This window comes from Mauremys mutica, chromosome 6, assembly GCF_020497125.1.
Source record: "Mauremys mutica isolate MM-2020 ecotype Southern chromosome 6, ASM2049712v1, whole genome shotgun sequence".
NCBI classification, from domain to species: domain Eukaryota; kingdom Metazoa; phylum Chordata; order Testudines; family Geoemydidae; genus Mauremys; species Mauremys mutica.
In genome coordinates this window covers 53,294,158-53,320,401 of record NC_059077.1, presented here as the reverse complement: position 1 = coordinate 53,320,401, position 26,244 = coordinate 53,294,158, and the positions used below count along the sequence as shown (strand labels likewise).

Here is a 26,244-nt window from a genome sequence, read left to right as displayed (position 1 = left end):
AAGGGGACAAGGTGCTTTCAAATCTTGGTGGAGGGAAGTCTTTTTTGTTTGTGCTCTTGGTTTGGGGGTTGTTCGCTCTCGGGACTAAGAGGGACCAGACATCAATCCAGGCTCTCCAAATCTTTCTGAATCGGTCTCTCATGTTTCAAATTTGTAAGTAATAGCCAGGCAAGGCGTGTTAGTCTTATTTTTGTTTTCTCAACTTGTAAATGTTCCTTTTTGCTGAGAGGATTTTACCTCTGTTTGCTGTAACTTTGAACCTAAGACTAGAGGGGGTTCCTCTGGGCTATATGAATCTGATTACCCTGTAAAGTATTTTCCATCCTGATTTTAGAGATAATTTTTACCTTTCTTTCTTTAATTGAAAGCTTTCTTTTTAAGAACCTGATTGATTTTTTCCTTTTGTTAAGATCCAAGGGGATTAGATCTGGACTCACCAGGAATTGGTGGGGGAAGGGAGGGGGATGTTAAATTCTCCTTGTGTTAAGATCCAAGGGGTTGGATCGGTGTTCACCAGGAACTTGGTGAAAAAGCCTCTCAAGGCTACCCAGGGAGGGGAAGGTTTTGTGGGGACAAAGTGATCCAGACACTGAAATTTCTGGATGGTGGCAGTGTTACCAGATCTAAGCTAGTAATTAAACTTAGAAGTGTCCATGCAGGTCCCCACATCTGTACCCTAAAGTTCAGAGTGGGGGAGGAACCTTGACAGGGGTCCTGTCCATTTAGTGATCAGGAAGAAGGCCCTGAGCCTTTTAAAAACAAACTATTTATCCAAAATCCTGTTGGTCCCTGGAGAATCCAGTTTGAACTAGTATATGTGATCCTGTCCAGGAGGTGGCTTCAAAGGGCTCATAACAGAAGAATTATATTAGCATCCCCAGTCATACAATTCTATGACAACACATACACAATTGCATTTTTAATACAATGTACCACAAAGGTATTAAACTAAATTCAATATGTTTTAACTTCACTGAATTATGTGTATTTTAATTCCATAAGGTTTGTCCATGATATTAGTCTGTCACAGGGCCAAGGATCCATTTTTCCTAGTTTGGGTTGCATAAGATTGTTGTTGAGTTTCTCATTTCAAGAACAAGTGGAAGTTTTTGACAGGAAGGGAGACATTGCTGAAGTTATGAGAAATCAGTCTCTATCTGGCTTCTAGCGAATGCTTTTCTGTGTGCTGGCTCTGTATCAAACTATTGTCTGGAATGGCAGCTCCAAATTCAGAACCTAGATTACCCACTGTGACTTCTTTGAAGTTCTCAGAATTAAGATATTCTTCTTCGAGTGATTGCTCCTATGCATTCCAGTTAGGTGTGCGCGCCGTGCGTGCACGGCTCTCCGGAACATTTTTACCCTAGCAACTCCGGCGGGCCGGCTGGGCGCCCCCTGGAGTGGCGCCGCTATGGCGCCGAATATATACCCCAGCCGGCCCGTCCGCTCCTCAGTTCCTTCTTACCGCCCGTGACGGCCAGTTGGAACAGTGGAGTGCTCTCTCACCTCCACAGCCCTAGCGTTTCTCCATCTCTTCAGTGTATATAGTTGGTTAACTTATTTTAGTTGTTAGATTAGTTGAATAAGTTTAGTAGTTATAGTATAGTAAGGGAATTAGAGGGGTTAGCCCCTCTTCTTCCACAACCGGTGCGGGCTCATGCCCAAGGCACCGGGGTTTAAGCCCTGTGCGGCTTGCCAGCGGCACATGCCCATCGGCGACCCGCACGACTCCTGCCTGCGCTGCCTCGGGGAATCTCACAGGACAGATAAGTGCCCGATTTGCACGGCGTTTAAGCCGCGCACGAGAAAGGAGCGAGACTCGCGCCTCAAACAGCTCCTTACGGAGTCAGCACTTCAGCCTCCTGCTCCGTCCCTGGCGGCACCGAAACCGTCCTCGGCGCGCAGCGCACCAGCGGCACCGAGCCGCCCCGATACCGACGCAGCTAAAGAGTCGCAGACGGCACTGAAGTCCCGGCACCGTTCCCTCTCCCCACCGAGGAAGCGGAAGATGGCGCACTCGGCTCCTAAGCCTCCAACTTCGGGACAGCTTACCCAGCCATCTCCGGCACCGGCTGTGGTAGTGCACAAGCCGTGCACGGTTCCGTTGACTCTGGCACCTCAAGAGCCGTCGAGTCCGGTACCTCCCTGCTCCCCGGTGCCGACCGCGGTCGAGCTGCATCTCCCGTCCACGCCTGAGACATTCGCGACGGCGAGAGAGCTTATTGAGCTCGCAGAGGCACCGAGCCTCCAGCCCCCGGCACCGCCGGTGCGGGCTGTTCAGCCGGTGGGCAAGCCGGCAATGATGCGGCCCCCGACAGATGGGATGGACGGCGCTCCAAGCCTCGGACCCGGTCCCGTTCCAGGCAACGGTCGCCGTCTCGTCGATCCCGATCCCGGCACCGATCTCAGTCTCGGTACCGCTCCCCGTCCCAGCACCGGTCGCAGTCCCGGTACCGCTCAGTATCGCGGTACCGGTCGCACTCCCGGCGACGCTCACGGTCCCGGTCACCGGACCGACGGTACCGTCGGAGGTCTGGCTCCCGGTACCGATCTCGACATCGCGACTCCCGAAGCCGCTCCCGTCACCGATGATTGAGGTCGCGCTCAGGCTCCCGGTACCGAAGTGATCGACGGTCCAGATCTCCATCCTGGCACCGTGATGGCCGGCACCGATCCTCGGCACCGTCCGGGGACAAGATGCCTCCTTCCACGGCGCACTCCATCAGCGCCTCTGCCCCCCCGTGGCCTTCGCGTCAGCCATCCGTCGCCTCCCAGGCGGGCAGCGGGACAGATCTCCGGGCTGCCACCCACAGCCAGGACCTTGGACCTCAGCAGTGGGGTTTTTAGGTCCCCTGGGCCTACCATGAGCCCCAGGGGCTCCCCTTTCCCCAGCGCCCAGCGGGTGCTGAACGCAGGGTGCCAGAGGCCACGGTGAGCAGGCCTCCCCCAACACCACCGGGGGAGACCCTGTCGCTGTCAGGTCCTGCATTGCATCCGGGGCACGATTCAGCTTCCCAAGCCCCGGAGCAACCGCCGGCAGAGGTGGTGGTACAGACTCTGTCTTCGTCTTCCTCACCGGATGAGGCGGTGGCGGGTGCTGCTACGGCGGACCCTCCCCCGATTGACCTGCGGGCCCACCAGGACCTTCTTCGCAGGGTGGCGAAAGCTATTGACCTCCCGGTGGCAGAGGTCCCGGAAGACGAAGACCCGGTGACCAACGTCGTCGGCGCTGAGGCCCCGATGCGGGTGGCCCTCCCGTTTATCAAGACAATACAGAAAAATGCCACTACCATCTGGCAGTCGCCGGCATCCGTCCCTCCTACTGCAAGGGGCGTTGAACGAAAATACTCGGTCCCCCCCATGGGATACGAGTATCTGTACACCTACCCCGCTCCAGACTCACTCGTCGTGCAGTCTGTTAAAGACCGTGAGAGGCACGGACAGCCAGCCCCGGCGCCAAAGTCGAAGGACGCCAGGTGCATGGACCTGTTGGGCCGGAAGGTGTATTCGGCGGGGGGTCTCCAGCTGCGGATTGCAAACCAGCTGGCCCTCCAAGCTCGGTACACCTTTGACATTTTCGTGTCCCTCACTAAATTTTCGGAGCTGATCCCAACGGCTTCCTGGCAAGAGTTCTCGGCTCTGGTCGAAGAGGGCAGGAAAGCCTCCCGGTCCTCCATCCAGGCTGCTCTGGATTCGGCGGACTCAGGGGCCAGAACTTTGGCCTCTGGAGTGACTATGCGGCGCATCTCCTGGCTGCAGTCCTCCACCTTGCCGCCGGAAGTGCAGTATACCCTGCAGGACCTGCCCTTTGAGACTCACGGTCTGTTCTCGGAGAAAACGGACTCCAGGATACAGACCCTGAAGGACGGTCGTATAGCTATCTGCACTCTGGGTATGCATACACCAGCTACCCAGAGGCGCTCTTTCCGGCAGCAACAACCCTATCGGGCTTTTACCCAGGCCAGGTCAAGGCCCTATAATAGTCGGCGGAACGGTCTAAACCGCCGTAGGCTATCCGGCAGCAGGCGCAACCAGGCCCAGGCGTCGTCCAAGGCCCCGCAAGGGCCCAAGCAACAGTTTTGATGGGACGCCCGAGGACGGCCCATCAGACTCTTTCCAGGATCCAACCCCTTTGTTTTGCAACCGCCTTTCCCGCTTCCTCCCGGCGTGGTCCCAAATAACATCGGACAGCTGGGTACTCCGTACTATCCAGCATGGTTACCGCCTCCAGTTTATTTCGCCCCCTCCTTCCCGCCCACCTTCCCTGTCCCTCTTCAGGGACCCCTCTCACGAGCAATGCCTCTTACAAGAGGTCGAGACGCTGTTGAGTTTGGGTGCCATAGAGGAGGTGCCGCAAGACAGGCGGGGCAGGGGATTCTATTCCCGTTATTTCCTCATCCCCAAGGCGAAAGGAGGCCTCAGACCCATACTGGACCTCCGGGAGCTCAACAAGTACATGGTCAAGCTCAAATTTCGCATGGTAACCCTGGGGACCATCATTCCCTCCCTGGATCCGGGAGACTGGTTTGCCGCCCTCGATATGAAGGACGCGTACTTCCATATCGCGATCTACCCTCCCCATCGACGCTATCTACGTTTCATGGTCAACAGTGCGCACTACCAGTTTGCGGTACTACCCTTCGGCCTATCCACCGCGCCGAGGGTCTTCACCAAGTGCATGGCGGTAGTTGCTGCAGACCTCCGCCGTCGTCGAGTTCACGTCTACCCTTATCTCGACGACTGGCTGGTTCGCGGGCCATCCCAACAATTGGTAACAGACCAAATTTCCGAGATACTATCCCTGTTTCGGGTACTGGGCCTTCTCGTCAATGCCGAGAAGTCCTCACTGACTCCATCACAGAGAGTGGAATTTATGGGAGCAGTCCTCGACTCCGAGGGAGGCAGGCCCTGGCCACCGTGAACTCGGCACCAGACAATGGTCTCCATCATCCGAGACCTGCACGCTTTTCCCACTACGACAGTTCGGTCCTGCCTACGCCTCCTGGGCCACATGGCATCATGCACGTTTGTCACCGCCTACGCGAGGCTGCGCCTTCGCCCATTTCAATCCTGGCTGGCGTCGGTGTACCGCCCGCACCGCGACTCCATAGACAGGGTAGTCACGGTCACGAAGCCTACCTTCGCTTCGCTCAGCTGGTGGCTGGACCCAGAGGTCGTGTGTGCAGGAGTCCCGTTCCGCCCTCCTCGTCCGTCCGTGACACTGACAACGGATGCCTCGGCGCTGGGATGGGGGGCCCACCTGGGCAACCTTCACACCCAGGGTCTCTGGTTGCCCCAGGAGCTCTCTCTCCACATCAATGTCCGGGAGCTGTGGGCAATTCGCTTGGCGTGCCACGCCTTACACGCCCGTCTGCAAGGCCAATGCGTAGCGGTGTTCACGGACAACACGACGGTGATGTTCTATGTGAACAAGCAGGGCGGAGCCTGCTCCTCCTGCTCTGCAAGGAAGCGATGCTCCTGTGGGACTTCTGCGTGACCCACTCAATTCACCTGGAAGCGTCCTTTCTTCCGGGAGTGCAGAACACGCTGGCTGACCATCTCAGCAGGTCGTTCCTCTCCCACGAGTGGTCCCTCCGTCCAGATGTCGTGCACACAATCTTCCGGAGGTGGGGGTTTCCCCAGATAGACCTATTCGCCTCCAAGGAGAACAGGAAGTGCCACCTGTTTTGCTCGTACCAGGGTCACTCGCCAGGCTCACTGTCGGACGCATTCCTTTACTCCTGGATGGATCACCACCTCTACGCCTTCCCTCCGTTCCTGCTCGTGCACCGAGTGCTACTGAAGCTTCGGAGGGACAGAGCCCACGTCATACTTGTAGCTCCGGCCTGGCCGAGGCAGCACTGGTACACCCTGCTGCTCGAGCTATCTGTTCGGGATCCCATCCCCCTTCCGTTATGGCCGGACCTCATAACACAGGACTTCGGCAGACTCCGCCATCCGAACCTGCAGTCCCTCCATCTTACAGCCTGGTACCTGCGTGGTTGACCCACGCAGAGAGGGACTGTTCGGCGGCAGTGCAGCAAGTCCTGCTAGAGAGCAGAAAGCCTTCCACTCGCTCCACCTATCTTGTGAAATGGAAGCGATTCGCGCTCTGGGGTGATCAACGAGGCCTCAATCCCTTCGTAGTCCCTGTCCCTACCATCCTGGACTACCTCTGGTACCTTAAGGAGCAAGGTCTTGCGGTCTCCTCCTTGAGGGTACACCTGGCAGCAGTGTCCGCCTTTCGTCCATCTGTGGGAGGTCGGTCCATCTTCTCCAACCAGATGGTTTCCCGCTTCCTTAAAGGCCTGGACCACTTGTACCCGCCGGTGCGGCGTCCTGCCCCGACCTGGGATTTGAACCTCGTTCTGGCCAAGCTTATGGGACTGCCCTTCGAGCCCCTGGCCACGTGCTGTCTGCTCTACCTCTCCTGGAAGACAGCCTTCCTCGTCGCAATTACATCAGCGAGACGAGTCTCTGAGCTCCGTGCTCTAACGGTTGGTCCACCATACACCGTCTTCCACGGAGACAAGGTACAGCTTCGGCCACACCCGGCCTTCCTCCCTAAGGTGGTGTCAGCGTTCCACCTCAACCAGGAGATCTTCCTCCCGGTCTTCTTCCCGAAGCCGCACGCTTCCCCTCGGGAGCAACAGCTTCACACCCTGGACGTCCGCAGGGCCCTTGCCTTTTACATCGAGCGGACGAAACCCTTCCGGCGTTCGACCCAGCTGTTTGTAGCAGTCGCCGACCGCATGAAGGGCGAGCCGGTCTCCTCCCAGCGGATTTCCTCCTGGGTAACGGCATGTATTCGGACATGCTACGAGCTTGCTCGCGTGCCACCATGCCGCCTCACCGCTCACTCGACGAGAGCGCACGCCTCGTCGGCCACCTTCCTGGCCCATGTCCCCATCCAGGACATCTGTAGAGTGGCCACCTGGTCTTCTGTCCACACCTTCGCTTCCCACTACGCGTTGGTGCAGCAATCCAGAGACGATGCAGCCTTCGGCTCCGCAGTCTTGCACTCTGCCACGTCTCACTCCGACCCCACCGCCTAGGTAAGGCTTGGGAATCACCTAACTGGAATGCATAGGAGCAATCACTCGAAGAAGAAAAGACGATTACTCACCGTAGTAACTGTTGTTCTTCGAGATGTGTTGCTCCTATCCATTCCAGACCCGCCCTCCTTCTCCACTGTCGGAGTAGCCGGCAAGAAGGAACTGAGGAGCGGACGGGCCGGCTGGGGTATATATTCGGCGCCATAGCGGCGCCACTCCAGGGGGCGCCCAGCCGGCCCGCCGGAGTTGCTAGTGTAAAAATGTTCCGGAGAGCCGTGCACGCGCGGCCCGCACACCTAACTGGAATGGATAGGAGTAACACATCTCGAAGAACAACAGTTACTACGGTGAGTAACCGTCTTTAATTATTCCTAGTCCCTTATTTATTTCTTTTTCCATGCCCTCTTTATACAAATCTCAATTCTCATTACACATTAACTCCTTGGCTTATGTGAGAAAGGAAACAACAGGATTTTTAGAGATGGCTGTTTTTTTGGTGGCTGCAGAATATATTAGGAGAATTCTGTGCCACTCCCTAGGTCTCCTAAGTGGCGTCCCTGCTTCCATGTATTTGTTAATACAATACTTGAAAACTGGATTTTTGGTAATGGCACTTGAAGTATTCCAACTTGCTCAGAGATGATTCTGATAATCCAGTGCAGTGTTTCTCAGCCTTTTTTAGTTGGAGGCCCCAAAGGTAGATTGGAAGACGTGCCTCTGTCTTTCTCGTGTCATGTTTTGGTACAGTTGCCACTTTTCTGTCCATCTTACCTCTTCTCTAGAATCCTTTTTCCATCTCAACTTCTTTTTCTTTTGCCTGTTTCCTGCTCCTGCGAAGGCTACATACTGCTTGGGATAAGGAGCGTAAATTTGATGCCCAGTAGTTGAAGCTGCAGGAGAAGAGAAGCTTGGAACTGTAGCACTGCACATATGTCCTACTCCTGTAGCTGGCTGAATTGGGGGGGGGGGCTGTACAATTCAAGATCATCATAGGCTATCACTCCAAAACCACAGCCAAGATCTGCTGTTTTCACTTACCTCAGATAGTTGCTTAGGCATACAGGATGTTGACAGAGCACTACATCACCCACTGTTCGAATGTTTGCTTAGACTTTCCACAGTCACAGTTGGGGTCATTCCTTGGCTTTCATTTGATCATATTGTTACCAGATTTTACCATCTCAGCTCTTGTTTGATTTAGTGTACACGAATGTTTTCTTTCAAGGTCAGTGCCTAGAGGAAGATGTTCTGAAGGAACCAGGTTCTCCAAAATTATTGGCATTTCCCACCATTTTGTTACTCTGTAGCCTTCCATGGTGGTATTTTGGGGCAAGGGATTTTCAGAGGCAAAGCCCTTTCTGGATGGTGGAACGTGTCCATGCAATAGGTGTCTTAAATCCTGCACCTGATTTTGTCCCCTTTTTACTAAAGGCATCTTGTCTCATTGATGGTGCAGTCCCTGTGAAGCAGTACAGCTACTGTAGTAGGAACAGCAAAGAATCCTGTGGCACCTTATAGACTAACAGACATTTTGGAGCATGAGCTTTTGTGGGTGAATACCCACTTCGTCAGATGCAAGTCGTAGGAAGAGAGCCTGAGACATAAGCCCTTGTATCAGAGGCCTGCTATGAGGCTCACAGAATCTGGCAAGAAACAGGGCTGATATTGCAGAAATACACATCCCTAAGAAGTGCTACTCACAAAGTACGCACACAAACACATCCTGAAATCAAGTGGTACCAGAACATTTTGATATTAAGGATGGTACAAAACCATTCCCCAAGGATAATAGGAGAACACTGACCGCTCCTAAAAGATAAAGTCAGGATGACAGTATGTAATAGAGATGTTTTGATTGGACCAACATGTATGAGATGATGGGTGATAACTAGCGATTTTAGGGGGCAGTAACTAACTCTGTGAAAGGGGAAGTACTAATTTGTTTGTATCGGGGTGTGACCAGAGTCCCAGGGAAGCCAACCAAGGTCACTTAGGGTGAACTGCAAAGAATGGGTCAGACAATCCCCAAAGCTGGTCAATGTTCCAATACTTGGATTTACCAAGCCAGCACAAAACAGCTTCTATAATACCTCACAGGTTACCCAGAAGCCAACAACACAGTTCCCTTAAAGTAACCCAGCCTTAGGCCTCCACCCAGACACCCAAGTCAAATATGATGAGGATTACTGAAAATCTTATTCATCAGCTAAAAAAGTTCTACCAATTCCTAAGGACTGGATACATTACCTCCCAGGTTAATATTTCATATCTTACCCAAATACATGCTTACAGCCAATTCTTATTAACTAAACTAAAATTTATTAAAGAAAATCAGACCCCCAACTGCTGTTTCCCCTCATACTTGGGATGTGATTGTGGAGTTTGCAGTTTAGGAATGATGGTTTTCTTGGCCTGCATGGATTGTTTTGTGCAATGTTCTGAATCTATTGTGTTCACTTAATTACTCAGCTCTTTAAAAATATCAAATATTTATTATAAACTGCAAGTAACGAGATTCTGTAAAATGAAAATTGAAAGTGGCTTGGAATAGTGGTACTTTGGAAAAGTTACAGACACATGCTTTCCTTCATGTTGAACTTTTTCATTTACTTTTCTTACCTTTTCACATCTGAATTAGTTCATGTTAAGCTTCTGAAGTTGTGAAATATTGAGAAATAAAAGTATTGAAATGGTCAGGACATCTACATGCTAGTGTGTTGCTTACATGGAATTCAATTTGACAATAGATGGTTTGTTTCAAGAATCCTAATTTTCATCTATCTTCTGATTCTTCTAAATCAACAGTGTAAAAAAATGTATAAGGTTTATTTCTGTGTTCTATGTGATAGGGTTATCAAATCCTGAGAAAATAACTATGAAACATTTGTATTTGAAAGGTTTACCATATACTTAATAAAAATAGAATTGTCAAAATACTGAAAGAAATTGTCTGCCAGTTATCTGTTTTAAAGCTTGTCTGCTGTATATGAAAGTGTGAATGGTGAAATTTAAAACATTTATTCACTTAAGGTTTAATATTCTATACTCAAAAATAAAAATGCCAAACTACAGTATCGGTCTCAAAATTTGAGGCAGCAGCAAGCAAGATTGTTCTAATATTGTTGTAAGCTAAATGTAGTAAAAGCCTGAACACTGTTGGGTGGGTGGGGGGGAGGAATGTCAGATAAAGTTGGGGAGAGGATGGAAGATGTGCTTAAAATTAGTCAGGTGCTCAAGTACCTTGTTGAATTAGAGCCTGGAGTATAACTGGCTATTACACGTTACCTTCAGCTATAATGTGTTTAAAAAAAAAATTATTTCTACAAAGAACCCCATAATATGGAGAAGGTTTCACTTAAGTGTCCATCCCAACAGTCAATAAAACAGCATCAGGATACATATAACAGCTTCACAAGTCTGCTGTTATAAACAGGATCACTGGAAAACTGGTTCCAAACTGTGTGTGTTTTGTCCCTTGTATAAGTCTGTCTGATAGTATGGATTAATAAAGTGCCTTTCATCCCAAAAGATCCCAGAACAGTTACCTGTGTGTGCATATGTGAATCATGCCCCCGGCAAGATAATGCATACGTTTTTGGGATGGAACAATGCACAGTAGCACAACCCGGAAGAGCAAGAAGTAAAGAAGAAGAATGTAGGTAATTGAAGCTGCAGGGAGAATAAGAACAAAATGCAGATGCCTAAATAGAAATTAGCTCCATCATCCTAGCTGAATACCCATATTTTTATGGGAAGCGACAAAAGCTTTTTAATGACTAAGTTGTTAGGATCTGTCTTACACCTCCTCTAGAAGCCTGCACTGGCAGCAACACTTTCCCCCAGCATCAAATGTAACCCAAAGGCAGGGTGACCAGATGTCCTGATTTTATAGGGACAGTCCTGATTTTTGGGTCTTTTTCTTATACAGGCTCCTATTACCCTCTACCTTCTGTCCCGATTTTTCACACTTGCTGTCTGGTCAGCCTATCCAAAGGGAAGAGTGCTGTCTACTGAATATCACGCTCTACTCCCTCTGGCACCTTGGCCTTTTCTGGAGCTCTTCCATCCAAGCACTAATTAGGCCTCACTCAGCTTCACAGTGATATACAGCTGATGTACCTTAAATCACAATTACGTATCATGTTCTTAACAACCCAAATATTATATTTAAAGGGACACAGTCAGACAAAGAATTAGTTCTGTGCAGTGACTGTTATTGCAATAAGTAACATTTAAGAATACTGCAACTGCAAGGTTAGATTTTTTTTTTGGTGTGTATTTGACAGCAATTAGTGTACAGTCCATTTCACTGTATCTCCCAGTAGAGTCGGTCGATACTGTATAGTTGGTCAGATTCATTTTTCATTTTGTGTGGGTATTTCACACAGTTGTTTGCAGTGTTTTTGTAGCTGTCCTGGTTCCAGGACATTAGAGAGACAAGGTGGATGAAGTAATATTATTTTGTAGGACCAACTTCTGGTCCTATAAATAGACAAGCTTACCAGCTACATGGAGATCTTTCACAGCTCTGGGAAAGAGAACCAGTTTCACAGCTAAATACAGGGTGTAACAGATTATTTAGCATAAGTAGTTAACATGTATTGTAAGAGACCATTCAAAGTGAGGTGGCCTGTTAACACCTTTGTAGGACAAAAAAGGGGGGTTAGTAGGTTACAGGTTTCTGTAATAAGCCATAAATCCAGTGTTTTTATTAAGCCCATGATATTTAGAGTCTAGCAAAATTATGAATTTAAGCTCCCAAGCTCGTCTTTTGAAGGTGTTGTGCAGATTTCCTTTATGGATGAGGACTGAAAGGTCAGATATGGAATGATCACTTTGTGAAATGTGTTCACCCATGGGTGATGTGTTTTTGTCTTTTATCATTTTTCTGTGTGAGTTCATTCAAGAACATGATTGTCTTGTTTCAATCACATAGTTATTATTGGGGCATTTAGTGCACTGGATGAGGTATACCACATGTTGTGATAGGCATGTGTATGTAAGTGAGAGAATGGTCCCACTATTGGGGAATTTTCTTGGGTTCTATATTACCATGATGTAATCAGATAGCAAAAGGATTTGAGTCCCCATCCCAGCTCCCTTTACCCAGATGCCTGGCTCACCTCCAGGACTCCTCTTCAAATCTCCTGTGGCAGAGTCCTCATAACCCCAATAAGGCTGGGAACAGGATTCCTGGTCTCATCATGGGTCACATAGGACAGCGGCTAGGGTGTCCCCATTCCTCACTGGCCACTTCCCTGACCGAGTGATCACTACATTGAGTTTAAACCAAATAGAATTTATTAAACAGCGACTGTAAAAACACAAACACAACAAAGGAAAAATGGAAAAGATTCAAAGAAGAAGGAACCCCACCTTATGGGCATGGGGAACACCATGAACAGTAGTCTCTGGAACTTAAGAAAATTACAGTCTATTCCTTATATATACCAGGCCTCCTCCCCAGGACCTGGCTGTGTTGCAGTGATACTGCAGGTAAGACATCTGCTTTGGTAGTGACTACATGCCCCCAGGTTCTAGGGGCAGGACTCTTTCCCAGTATCAACCATCCCAGAAGGTTCATGCACCCCCGCCCCTCCAAGTCTGGCCTTCAGGGCTTTCTTGTCTGGTGACATCTCCCTGCACTAGGCCATTTCTGCCCAGGATCCCCAGTTGCTCACCACACTTAGCTCTAGTATTGTGGTGTGGCCAGCCTCCCGCTATTCCAGCTCTGGTCCCACGGGTCCCCCTGTAGCTCAGTCCTGGCTCACCATTGATGCTGCTGGTCTCCACGGCTCTAACTCCCTGGCTCTGGGCAGCTTCTCTGCCTCCAGCTCAGCTCTGCCTCTGAGCTGCTTCTTTGACACCTCTGGTTCTGGCCCTCTGTTCTTCCCCCAGCTTAGCTCTGGCCTGCTGCATTTTCCTTTGCTCAGCTCTAATCTTCCCTGGCAGCCACCGCTCACATGGAGGATGGGCCTTGATGGGCTCTTGACTCCCTCATTGACCTGCCTGCCCTGTCAGTTTGACTGACTTTGAGTGCTGGCTTTTGCATCTGTTGTTTTGGAAGGGTCTGGTGATGCTTTGAGTTGGTTTGTCCTCATCTGTGGGGAGCTTGATTCTGCTGATGAGTTTGGCAAGGCTTGGAGGTTGTTTGAAGGCCAGAAGAGATGGTTCAGGAAAAAAAGATTTCAGGACATAGTTCTCACTGAGTCTGGCTTGTAATTCTTTAATGATACCCCATATGGGTTCCAGTGTGGGTTGGTAGGTGACAACTATGGGGGAGGAGGCGAGTTTCTCTATTGAAGCAGGTTCTCTCAGGGTATTTGGGTGGCCCATTCCATGATGCAATCTACTTCTCTGGTGCAGTGTCCTTTTTTTGGTGAAGGTGATCTTAAGTGTGTTAAGGTGTATATCCCAGACTTTCTTCTTGGAGCATATTCTGTGTTATCTGAGTGCCTGGCTGGAAAGAACAGATTTCTTGGTGTGTTTGGGGTGGTTATTAGATTTGTGAAAGTAGATGTGATGTTCTAAGGGTTTCTTGCATATAGTTGTCTGTAAGATTCCATTGCTGAAACTAACTCTGGGGTCCAGGAAATTGATGTTAGTGGAGAATGTTCTAGAGAGTTTGTATGAGTGGTGGTTGAAGTTGTGGAAATCTATGAGGGAGTTCAGGTCATCTGTCCAGAGGATGAAAATATCGTCTTTGTATCTCAGATATCTCGTCGATTGGCCTCATTGACATAGTCATCGTGGTTGAAGATTACAACGGCACCCATTTGTTATATCCTTGGGGCAGCCGGTGTAGGAAGCAATCACTTGAGGCCAGAGAGCAGACAGCTAACCAAAACCTCCATTTTATTTACAGAGACAGAGAGCTCACCCAGCCGGTTGAAACCGGCTGAGCTAACCCATAATAATCTAACTCAGTTGCCATAGCAACAAAAACCATGACAACCAAATACACAACATATTCCTCCCCCCCTAATAAGAACATCCCCTAAATAAAACACACACTAGACTAGAGAAGGAGGGTAGACTGCCTCCATTCCCGGCTAAACCCTGGGGATTATTTTGCCCCATAACCGTGGGTTTGCCCTAGCTAAAGATCCAGCCGATGAGGAGGCCTTCTGTCTCTAGGTGGATTACGGCGAACTTCTGGTGTTATTGCACCCGAAAGCACTAGGGGCTCAGGGTCCGCAGCACGAACAGGTGAGGAGGTGGTATCAGCTCGTTTCTTCACTATCTGGTGGTTGGATTTCAGGGACTGTATAGCTGTCTTCTTGGCAGTGAAGAGACTGTGGTGGGTGTGTTTAAGAATTTCAGTCCATTTTTTTTCCAGAATCAATCAATTTAATGATCAAATGTGTGGTTTCGTCCACTCTGGGGTGTCCAGTAAGCGGATTCTTTTTTTCTTATGATTGTCAGTGGGGATGTGGTAGCTGTGAATGGTGTCATCATCATTGTGAAAAAATTCTTTGTGTAAGCAAAATAATTCTTCTAGTTCTCCACATGTTAGTATGGTATATGATTCTGTGATAGGGCAGAAGTTCAGTCTCTTGGAGAGTAGTCTTGATGAAGTGATGATTTTAGGGTGTCATGTAGTGTCCATGTGGTGGGTCTTGTGTCATGGTTTCTCCACAGAGGTGTTCTATAGGTGTGGAGTTGCTGTAGTTGGTTCCACTTTTTGTTTTTTGTTGGATAGCTGTGGTTAGGGTTTTTGATAGTTGTTTTGGGTTTCTTGCATGATCTTCAGGTAGGTTTCCTGATTTTTTTTCCTTCAATGAGTACCATTCCCAGACTTGAAGAAGAGATCTGTATAATCTCAAAAGTTTGTTTTCTCAACAAAAGGATTTGCTCCAATAAAAAATATTACCTCACCTACCTTGTCTCTCTATTTACTATCATGTCAGGTGGAAAACTCAACTTTTAACTCAAAGACTGGCAGTGGAACCCATGGACATGTGTAATATCTGAAACCTTTTACCTTTGTTTCAAACAAATTGACTAGATTTCATGTTGACAGTGTCCCTTTAAAGATGAAGAGCACACAATAACTAGCCATAGTTGGCTAATTGCTGGTGTAAAATGTTAACTGGAAGAGAATGAGGGAGAAAAAATATGGTAGAAAGTGAATGCTTTGAAAATAGACTAGTGCTGTTGTATATGAGAGCTTATCACTATGCAAATGAATTTTCTTCAGGAAGTTTTAAAATAATCACTTCAATGTATTTCTAGTAGGTCTGTCAATTAAAAAAAATGTTTAAAATTAAGTTTCCACTGCTGAACTGACAGAATTGCACTGGCCGTGAATCAGAAATGTAAACAGTGTCAGGTTTGTGGGTAAATATCATTATCCGATTTTATAGCTGGAGAAACATATGAAGAGAGGTTTAGGCCAAAGTTTTCAAACCTTGATATCTGAAGTTAGCCTCTTAAATCCATATTTGGGCATCTATAAAAGTAACCTGAACTTCAAAGGTGCTGATCAGTTGCAGCTCCCATAGAGTTCTTATGTGCTTATGTTAGAGTTCCAAGTGAAGGAGACAGACAGACACACATGAATGTTCCCGCCCCGCCCACCAAAAAAAAAAAAAGCTAGCACAAACAGAACTCAAGTCAGATAAGTGTCCCTCTGGGACTAACATGGGATTTATTTACATTAACACTATGTTCTAAAGCTGAACACAGAAGAAGCATCCTTTGATAGGAAGTGCTCTAAACAGTGGTCTCCAAATGCATTAAAACTACTGATTTTAGGTAACAGAGAACATTTTTCTTCCTCCAAATTTTTTCTTTTTCACTTGCCACATCCCCAGTGACTTGGACTGAAGGAGAAGTCATGCTCTAAATGCAATGTTCGCTGATTTCAATTTCAGTTGACTTCTCCACTAGTCTACCACTCCCCTCTCTCCCAGATATTCTCCAAATATATATGCATTCCATTGGGCCAATGCTCATACTTAACCCAGTTAGTTAAAGAATTATTGGAATTGGGAGGGCATGGCTATTCCATACCATAGTAACCCCTTTCTGCCCATTTCCTCTCCTATGCTGTTAGGATTTTCTTTACACAGATTTGAGAGAACTGCAATTCCTTAATCTTGTGGAAAGTGTGGGTGAGCACACACACATGCAGACCCCTCTTTCATAATGCTACTAAACTGTCTGGGGATGCCTGCGGAATGTCATTTGCTTGTGCTGCCAGTCTTCATGTTTAAGAGCATCTTTCCCAGACCACCTATTCTGGTCCTGCTTCCTCCTGTTTTCTGTTTTTACTTGTATTTATAGTAATGTGAACACCAATCTGAAACCAGTTTTCACTCCATATATCTCTCTGGCACTTGAGATTTTTCCTCTTACTGTTGTGTGCCCAGAACCCCAGTAATGTAAACAGGCAGTTCAGGCATGCACATCAATGCATGACTGCATAGACCCATTTGAATCAAAAGGAAAGGATTTTGATTAATTTTAATAAAGGAAGAGAAATCTTAATTGAAGTGTTGGCAATTTAGTGACAGGTTTATCATGTCTTTTGATGCAAATAAATAGTTACAAAATTAGTGTGAAATACTTAGTTTGAACTCAGTTACAAAAAAATGAAAGTAAGCACATTTAAAAATTGATTAGAGCTGCATGAAGCTGTTCCCCAGAGATTTGAACTCTTGTGCATATGCCCTCCAAGCTATCTTTCTTATTGCTGTTTTGCCCATTTAGTTTTCAACTGGCTCACCTTGCTCATTTTTGCTGACATAGTTTATCTGATTACTTTAACTGTGTCAGAAGTTTCTTCTGCAATTCTGGCAAGGCAGCTCGGTAACCATCTCTATTTCAGTGCTACTGGGCAAAGACAAACTTGTATGGCAAACTGTGCTGCGGTTTTGTAATGTGTGCCAGTGAGAGACTGATGGCTTTTGGGATCAGGCCCACAGAGAATAGATTGTTACAACTGGTGACAGAAATCTGAATTTGAACTTTGGTGTCAAAGTAATGTGCTAGCGTTAACCTACTGCACCACCTATATTCTGGTGTTTTTGATGAATTTGAAAAGGAATATATTTTCAGTGTAAGGAAAGTAGTTGTATTAAAATTAGATATTCATAAACTGAGGCCTGAGGTCCACCAGCGTTTTTGTGTAATGCACAATCATCACATCTGCACATGCAAATCATTTAAAACAAACGTTTACATTTATAAAGGACAGAATTGCACATATGTTCACAGTAACTGTGCATGCAAAAGAAGGTGGATAGACCTGCAGAAATGTATATGGATTTCAGTTATGAACACCTGTACTAGACAATTCAATACTGCTCTCCACTGTGTGGTGTGGGTAATGGGAAAATGATTAATTTAATATATACTAGTATGTCTTAGTACACACAACATCACTTTACAGTTCCATGTATACCTTTTCTTTTGCCCTCACTATCAACACAAAACACTTGTACAATTAAGAGGAATATACCTGCAGATTCATTTAACCCCATTCCTGTTTCTCTTCTTGTTCATGGGATGGCTGTTTAAAAGACCATCAGATGATCGCTTAGCCAGCCTGGCATAAAATAGCTGAGAATGGTTTTATCTAAAAACGTTCTAGAAATTTGCTTACATGGGGATGTCAAAAATAGATTTCTTTCCTCTGTGTCTCTATGACCATTTTTTGCACATGGTAAACAACAAAAACAAGGTGTGTGGGGGGAATACAGAACAATTTCACACCTGAGAGTGAATGGGCTGATTACTGTCATTTTGATGATGTGCCTTTTATATATTTGCAGTGGTTAAGAAAGAGTATATGGGTTGCAGCACGAGCACTTTAGAGTGATTCAAAATTATTGAAGAGCTACAAATTTTATAAAGTGCTTCAATTTGTTACTGACTCAAACAGCACTGTAGCAATTCAACAGAGCTTTTAGTACAGTCATATGCAGAACCTGTAAATGCTCTCCTAATCTTCCCAGGTTTGTCTTCTCTACATGCACTGGCTGGGAATGTTCCTGCCCATAAGATTCATTTGCCAAGACCATCACCTATATAGGGTGCCTACATGATGCACAGGTATCATTCTGACCTGGGGTGAGGGGGAGGGGAAATACCAACTCTATCATAAAGTCAACCTAATTTTGTTGTTGGGTTTAGCCAGGTTAAAAACAATTCCTCACTTCTTTCAGAGAGGGAGAAAGCTTTTGATATTCCAAAAGCTAATTATCATGTTTTTAAAAGCTTTTTGAGGCATTTTGTTGGCTAATGTTGAAAAAGTTTGTGCCTCTAAAATGAGTCAGAGCACCTGAAAGTGTCTATCTCCCCTTAGTATGCATAGTCTTTGCAGCAGCTAAATCACATGGACACGAGGTCACTTGTCCTTACATATTTTATATAAAATCACCACTGCATTGCATAAATTGGTGAATTTAAATTGATCTTCTATTTCAGATGTTCTTTAGAAACTCTGACCACTTTCCTCCATCACTTGCTTGTCCTTGTGTTATTTTGGCATAAGTTATTTGATTTGGGTGCATAGCTCTTTTCCTGGCTATCTATCCCTATAGCCTTTTTGTAAGTGACATAAAAATAGTTCTCAAAATGCTTCAGTCCATTTGGTGGTGACAGCAAATGGCTGCCCATCCTGGAAAAGGAGTGGAAGCCAAGCCAAAATTGGAGGAACTGGTTGAAAGGTGATATTGATATTGTGACATTTTCTATTGTAAAATAAATAGCGCCTCTCCACAAAACCAGAAGGAAGTGTTAGCTATGTCCTATCTACAGTATATCATAAACACTACGATTCATGTATATGTTACTCATGAGTAGAAGAGGGAATATCCCTAACAAATATTTTATTCTAAATTTTCTATTTTCTGCAAATTGCAATTTTCTTAAATAATTTTGAACAAATAAAATCTAACAGCTTGTCATTAGTATCATTTACTCTGATTGCTGTTTGAAATCACATGGTATTCTGAGTGAATGAATGTAACTATAATCAAATTTCTGGCATGAAGCTTTGTGGTAAGTGGAATTAAAACTCACTTTGCGTGAATATTTGTGGGGGAGTACTTAAAATTCACTTTGCATGGGTATTCAAGGAAAGCAAACAAGGAATGAAATCCTGTCTCCATTTATTTTAGTGGGGCCAGAATCTCCCACAAAGGGCATGAAAATGGCTGAAGAAAGTTCATTAAATGTTGAACCAATATTCGCATAAATTTTGCATCAGTATTCACCCAGCTCTTCATATAATTATGAGTCTAATGCAGTCATCTCTTCAGAGAACTCATCAGGAATTCCTTAATAAGTGAATATATTATCTCAGATATTTTGTATACTGTATTTTTTATACCGTTTTAAAATACAGAAAATAAAGCATTGATGGCCTGATTTTCAGACATGCTGAGAACCTCCAGCTTCCACTGAAGTGAAAAGGAATGGCCAGTTCTAAGTACTTCTGAAAATTGAGCCATTTAATGACTAACTAGGGGAAGGGGTGAACGTAATATTAAAATCTTACTGGTACTGGGGCTGGCTCTGACCCCTGGAAGGGGTGGGGCCTAGTGCAGAAGAGGTGGGGCTGGGGGCAGCCAGCCCATCCACGCTGCCTGGCCCCTGCCTCCCAGGGCTCCAGCAGTGATTTAAAAGGGCCTGGGGCTCCGGCCACTGCAACACTTTAAGGAGGGTCCTTTGCCACGTCCCTTCATCCCCCGTACCCTCCCATCGATGGCCCTGCCAGTACGGACCCTACCGGCTGGTCCGCCGATGTGGGAGGCAAAAGGAGCAGGGACGTGGGCTGCGTATGGGCCAGTACCAGCTCACTTTCATCCTTTACTAGGGGGGAGATTTTTCAAAGGCACAAATGGCAGTTATATGTCCTGTGACAGTGAACTGTCACATGGGTTGGGGAACTCCTTCCTCCCTCTCCCCCCCCACCACCAAAAAACCCCCCCAACCAACCAAACAAAAAGCCTCAACTAACTGTAGGCAGGCCAGCTGGATCTTATTAACCATGATCCCCTGAGGCTGCTGGAGGTGGGAGGGGCATGGGGGTCTGTATAAGACAGACCCAGCTCGTTCCAAGGGGTTAGGGGAAAGTTAGCTTCTGGAGGGGAATACTGCTGTTTCCTGAAGTAGGGTCTTATCACATCTGAGTGTGCTGAGACTGACGAGTAACCCAGGAAGGTTAGAGTGGAGTACAGGAAAAGATGATAGACCCTTGGAAAGGAAGGTACTGAAGCAGGGCGAGTTTGGGCACAGCAGAGTGTGTAGTGATTACTCAATGATTACTGATGGAGCTTCCAAGAGAGCTGCTTTATTCTGTCTGGTTACAATTAATTGTGCATAATGAGCTTCATAGGGCTCTGCCCATTCTCTTGTTTTGGGAAGCTCAGCTCTTAAGGGCACAATACCCAATAACACACTTGCCTATCCTCAAACTCTGTTTCCTGAACTTCTGCAAATGCAGCTTTCAAATGGAATCCCTCACACTTATTCTCCTGTCCATTTTATGAGGCAACTTTCTTTCCTCAGCTGAGCTCAGGACATCCCCATCCACTTGGCTGTTGCCATGTTTTCCAAACAGCACTACTAGATTGTCATAGCTCCCTTCGATCTTTTGCCTGACCTTCTTGTCTTCAGGAAGGTCCTAATGGTTCTGGTGGCCAACCTTCATCAGTGTGGGAGGGTAATGTATCTCTCTTCCCTAACACCTTGTTTACACTTAAATAGTGGCATGTAGGGTACAGGAACTACATTCGTAGCTACAGGGCATAGTAAAAGCAGGCTCTAGCCTCTCTTGTCACTGAAATGTGTAGCTACATGCAGCAGCAAAAAGCTCCAGTTGGGGGAGTCTCCAGCAGGTCCCCATTGCAGAAATCTTTCCCCAATGCCTCCCCTCTGTCAGAGCTTTTTCCTGCTGCCAGAGCCTTTAACTGAAGTGGGGAAAGGCTCTGGCAGCAGGACACTACACAAATGAAAACAGCAGTATAGAGAACTGTGTAGGGCATATGCCCTAGAGTTCAGGCATGTAAAGTGCTCTACTCACCTAAGTCATGCCTCATGGTCCACACTGCTATTTATACCCATGCTAACTGGGTGTGCAGTGTCTGTATTCTACACACTGCCACAAGTGTAGACCTACTTAAAGCAACCACATCCTGATCCATATGTGCTGAAATGGTTACAGGACAAGATCCTGAAGTATCAAGCATCCCAATTTCCTTTGCAATCAGGACAGTTCCCATCTACTTCCCTTTTCAGGTCCTTTCACACCTGGGGATAATACTGGACACCAGAATGGCAAAGGCCCTTGTCTCTCTTGACAATTTTCAGGCTCTATCAGACATCTTTGGTTCGGCTCCCTCCCTTCACTGGGTCAGAGCAATTTTTCAGTGTCATTTGAGCTCTAGATCCATCTACACTCTGAACCCCTAAAGTTTTTTCTTTTGGCCTGATGGCATTCTCTCTTCCTTAGAGGAAACCTTTTCTCTCCTATCAACAGTCTTTTTCTCCCTGTCCTGTTGTCCAATGTATCCCACATCACAATAGGTGTCCTTTACCTTTCCTGCCATTTCCTGGTTTCTTTCAGCAGAAATGCTAGTCTCTCAGGATTGGTACCTTCGTTATTGTTGGAAAGACCCCTATTTCATCTAGTGATGCCCCTGAGGCCTGCCCCTCATTTGGCAAGTGCCTTCTTCAGTTGCAAGGTTCTCCAGTACAATCAGGTATTTCCTTCTCTAGGTATTGCTGTTTGCCCTTGACTTTCCCTATAGATCAGATGGGGAAAAGAAGAAGCACAACAAGGAAAGTAACTCACCTTTTATTGTAGCTCTCTCTTCCCACCCTCCTAGTATCTGAGAGGAGAAACCAATGTTTTTTTTTTTTGCAACTTACCCCCTGTTTTCTGCTCTTAACTTTTTTTTTCTCATTCTAGAAGTCTTTTGGAGGAAAGTGGCATGGTGGCCTTTATAGATAGGACTAGACTGACAAATATTTTGTCTCTTAGTACTGATGTATGTGGTAGTAGTGATGCCCAGATGATGCATACGTCTTCTTGTATGAGGCTCAAGCTATCAGTTTTGGAGTTGAGATTATTTAATGATCCTCACTCCCCATGCCTGTGTGAGTGCATGCGTGCAGCCCCCACCCACCTGATTTTAAAAGATTGTGAACTGTGGGTTAAGGTTTGTATGTCACAGAGCAGCTAACTCACTCCTAATGTTGGCCCTGGACACAAGATTGTCAACTTTTATTTTTGTTCTTTTCCCTTAGCTTGCCAGCCCCACCCAGAGTAATTGAACAGAATCAGCACCTCCTGCAAAAGCAGAAGCAACTGCTATGGACGAATAGCAGCAAAAGAAGGAGAGAGGAAAACTTTTCAATGATATCAAAGAATGAGAGCAAAGAGGACGGGGAGTGAGGAAATAATCTTTGTATTTACTGGGCCTACTGATGTCACAATCCCATAGGATCCAAGATATGGAGAGGAACAAATGCAATAAACTAGCATATTTATAGCAAAAGGTGCAGAAATTGTTTTCACACACATTGTTGTAACAACTTCTTTTTATATTAATCATGGCAGTGAATTTTTTGTATTAGAATGGGAATTGAAACAAAATATTTTCTCTCTTATCTATTGAAGACAATGGGTCTGATTCGCCTTTCACTTTACATCAGCATAAATCAGGATTGACTCTCTTGAAATCCACAAGCATGTCAGAGATCTCACTTTTCATATAGATCTGGCAACGCTTTAGGACAGCCGTGAATGCAGCAGCTGTTTACCAGTGTACAGTAACTCTCTGCTCACGTTACGTCATGGAGATGGGGCATCAGGCTACAAAGTGGCATCAGTCAGAAGTAGTCCCCCTCTATTCCTCACCCCCTGAAAAAGCTTATACCTATTTTCAGACCTACCGGTCCATTATAACTCATCCGAAGAGCCAAGCTAATAGATATTTAACAATGGAATCTACAGATAAAATACCGTGGCTTGGTTATACAGCTAATTACCATTATTTTCTAGGTTACTTTGGAAATGGAGTATGCAAAAAAATAAAGAGCAAATATAAAGAACAGTATTTGGGGGGGGGGCGGAAGAGGTGGAAGGGGAAAGAAAGGTGATTATGAGATAAGAACTAAGGTTCAGATCCTCAGAGGTATTAAGGCACCTAGCTCCAATTGAGCTGAGTCCTAGTTTCTTTCCCAGACTGAGTCTATCCTATTACTCATGTTGGAGGAAAAAGCAAATCCAGTTTTTGCGACCTGTATCTGTGCCACGTGCTGGGGGAAGAAATTTAAATTCTAAAGATTCTACTCAACAAGTTACTGCAATGGACTCTGAGGTGCCTATCTCAGTAACAGCCCTCGGCTGATGGATCTCTGAAAGGAAATGTTTATTCATCTACAGATGAATAAACTGAGAGTACAGGGAGGTGTTTAAAAAAAACAACTTTTCAAAGGGTACGTCTACACTACGGGACTATTCCGAATTTGCATAAACCGGTTTTGTAAAACAGATTTTATAAAATCGAGTGCGCGCGGCCACACTAAACACATTAATTCGGTGGTGTGCGTCCGCGGTCCGAGGCTAGCGTCGGCTTCTGGAGCGTTGCACTGTGGGTAGCTATTCCCTAGCTATCCCATAGTTCCCGCAGCCTCCCCCGCCCCTTGGAACTTCCGGGTTGAGATCCCAGTGCCTGATGGGGCAAAAATCATTGTCGCGGGTGGTTCTGGGTAAATGTCGTTAGTCACTCCTTCCTCTGGGAAAGCAACGGCAGACAAGCATTTCGTGCCTTTTTCCCCTGGATTGCCCTGGCAGATGCCATAGCATGGCAATCATGGAGCTTGTTTTGCCTTTTGTGACTCTCACCGTACGTGTACTAGATGCCGCTCACAGAGGCGATTCAGCAGCGCTACACAGAAGCATGCTTTTGCTTTTGCATGACAGCAGAGATGGTTACCAGTCATACTGCACCATCCAAACCCTTCCATAAATTGGAACTGAGGATGATTATGGCTACCAGACCTTTTGTACCATTTGCTGCTGTCATAAGTGCCCCTGGCTGCTCTTAGCCAGGGGCGCAAAAGCCAAAATTGGGAATGACTCCCTGAGTCAATCCCTCCTTTTTGGTATCTAAAAATAGAATCAGTCCTGCCTAGAATATAGGCAAGTGTACTAGATAACCACTGTATCATAGAACCAGAGAGCACAGCTGCTCTGTGTCAGATCCTGCAGAAACTATGATCTGTATGCTATTCACAGGGGGTGCTCCTGTAACAACCCCACCTGTTGATTCCGTTCTTCCCCCAGCCTTTCTGGGCTACCGTAGCATTGTCCCCCCACTTGTGTGATGAAGTAATAAAGAATGCAGGAATAAAAAGACATGGTGACTTGTTAGTGAGAAATGAGTGGAAGGCAGCCTCCAGCTGCTATGATAGTCCAGACAGGACATTAAGCAGTGTGTAGGAGAGAAGCCCAGCATCCCTCTGCTAGTCCAGAGGCAACTGAATCTGTTCTTTACACATGAAGGGTGGGGGCTGATGGAGCTCAGCCCCCTGTTGCTATGATGACGATGGTTACCAGCCATACTGCACCATCCACCATCCACCAGAAAAAATTAGGGCCAGGCGCCCACGGATGCTAATCAGCATGGTTACTGCCCCATGTGCCAATAGGCTGATGACGAGGACGGATACCAGTCCTTTTGTACCATCAGCCACCCATGGCAGGCGGGGGAGTGAGGATGTTGGTGTTTACGGATGCAGCATCGTGTCTATCTGCAGCATTCAGTAAAGATAGGGTGACATGTAAAAGAGTCAGAGGATTGTTTTCCCTTTCGCTTCTGGGGGTGGGGGTGGGGGGGGGTGAGTAGATTGCCAAGCTATGCCCTGACCCACCGCGGACACTGTGTTTGACCCTAGAAGCATTTGGAGCTCAGCCAAGAATGCAAATACTTTTCGGAGGCTGCAGGAACTGTGGGATAGCTTCAGTCCTCCAGTCCATGACCGTCCATTTGATTCTTTGGCTTTCCGTTACGCTTGTCACGCTGCAGTGCGCTGAGTCCCTGCTATGGCGTCTGTCTGGAGATTTTTAAAAAAGGATTCTGAATTTCATCTTCTGTAACGGAGCGCTGATAGAATGGATTTGCCTGCCCTTACAGCGATCACATCCGCACGGTCCGTGCTGGAGCTCTTTCTTTATTTTGATTTCGGACTGCATCACCACCCGTGCTGATCGGAGCTCCACGCTGGGCAAACAGGAAATATTCAAAAGTTCGCAGGGCTTTTCCTGTCTACCTGACCACTGCATCCGAGTTCAGATTGCAGTCCAGAGCGGTCACTGCTGCACTGTGGGATAGCTCCCGGAGGCCAATACCGTCGATCAGCGTCCACACTAACCCTAATCCGATATGTTAATACCGATACTAGCGTTACTCCTCTCGTTAGGGAGGAGTACAGAAACCGGTTTAAAGAGCCATTAAAATCGATATATGATGCCTCCTAGTGTGGACGTTTTTATGCAAAAGAGGCAGAAGACAAGTAAGCAAGCCTCCTAGTGTGGACGTTAAATCGGTTTTACGCTCCTAAAACCGGTTTAAACGCCTAGTGTAGACCAGGCTTAAGTCTCCTCTAATTTGGATGGCCAACTTTAGATACCCAGGACCTGTTTTTTAGAGGTGTTAAACACTCACAACCTCAACTAAAGTCAATGAGATTTACAAGTGAAAAATCAGGCTCTGAATATCTAAAATTAGACACCCCAAAATTGATGACACTTTTGAAACATCTCTTCCTAAGAAACCTTTTTTTTTAAAGTGTGCCAGCTACATAGCCAAAAGTAGATACGAAAAGTTCTAAGTCTTAGTCAGATCTTCAGCTGGTGTAACCCCTACTCTTCTGTTCTAGCCACTAGACAAGTCTCAATTTTAAAATTATCATATCTCCCATTATCAACTTTCTGCTCTTCATCTAGTTTTTCTTCCTAGAAATACAGACTTTTATTGAAGAAGGTACTTACATGCATATGAGTCCCACTGAAGTCAATGACATTACTCTTATGCTTACAGTTAAGCATATGCTTAACTACCTGGCTGAATTATGGTCTTATACATATCTGCTGATCAAACTGATCAAAGGTTTTTTGCATGCAGTGAAATAATTAGGATCTAGTTATTCCCATTGTTGTACTAGTTAA

At 46.4% G+C, this 26,244-nt stretch overlaps 1 protein-coding gene across 1 annotated transcript in view; it reads left to right on the top strand.

Annotated features, from left to right (window-relative positions):
- The window catches only part of TMEM161B (transmembrane protein 161B), a 108,340-nt gene extending 85,858 nt beyond the window's left edge, over positions 1–22,482 (top strand). Inside the window, exon 16 of the mRNA XM_045021051.1 lies at positions 22,317–22,482. Coding sequence (XP_044876986.1) covers positions 22,317–22,343 — 27 coding nt within the window. The 3' untranslated portion in view covers positions 22,344–22,482. The remainder of the gene's footprint in view (positions 1–22,316) is intronic.
- Positions 22,483–26,244: the final 3,762 nt, after the last annotated feature.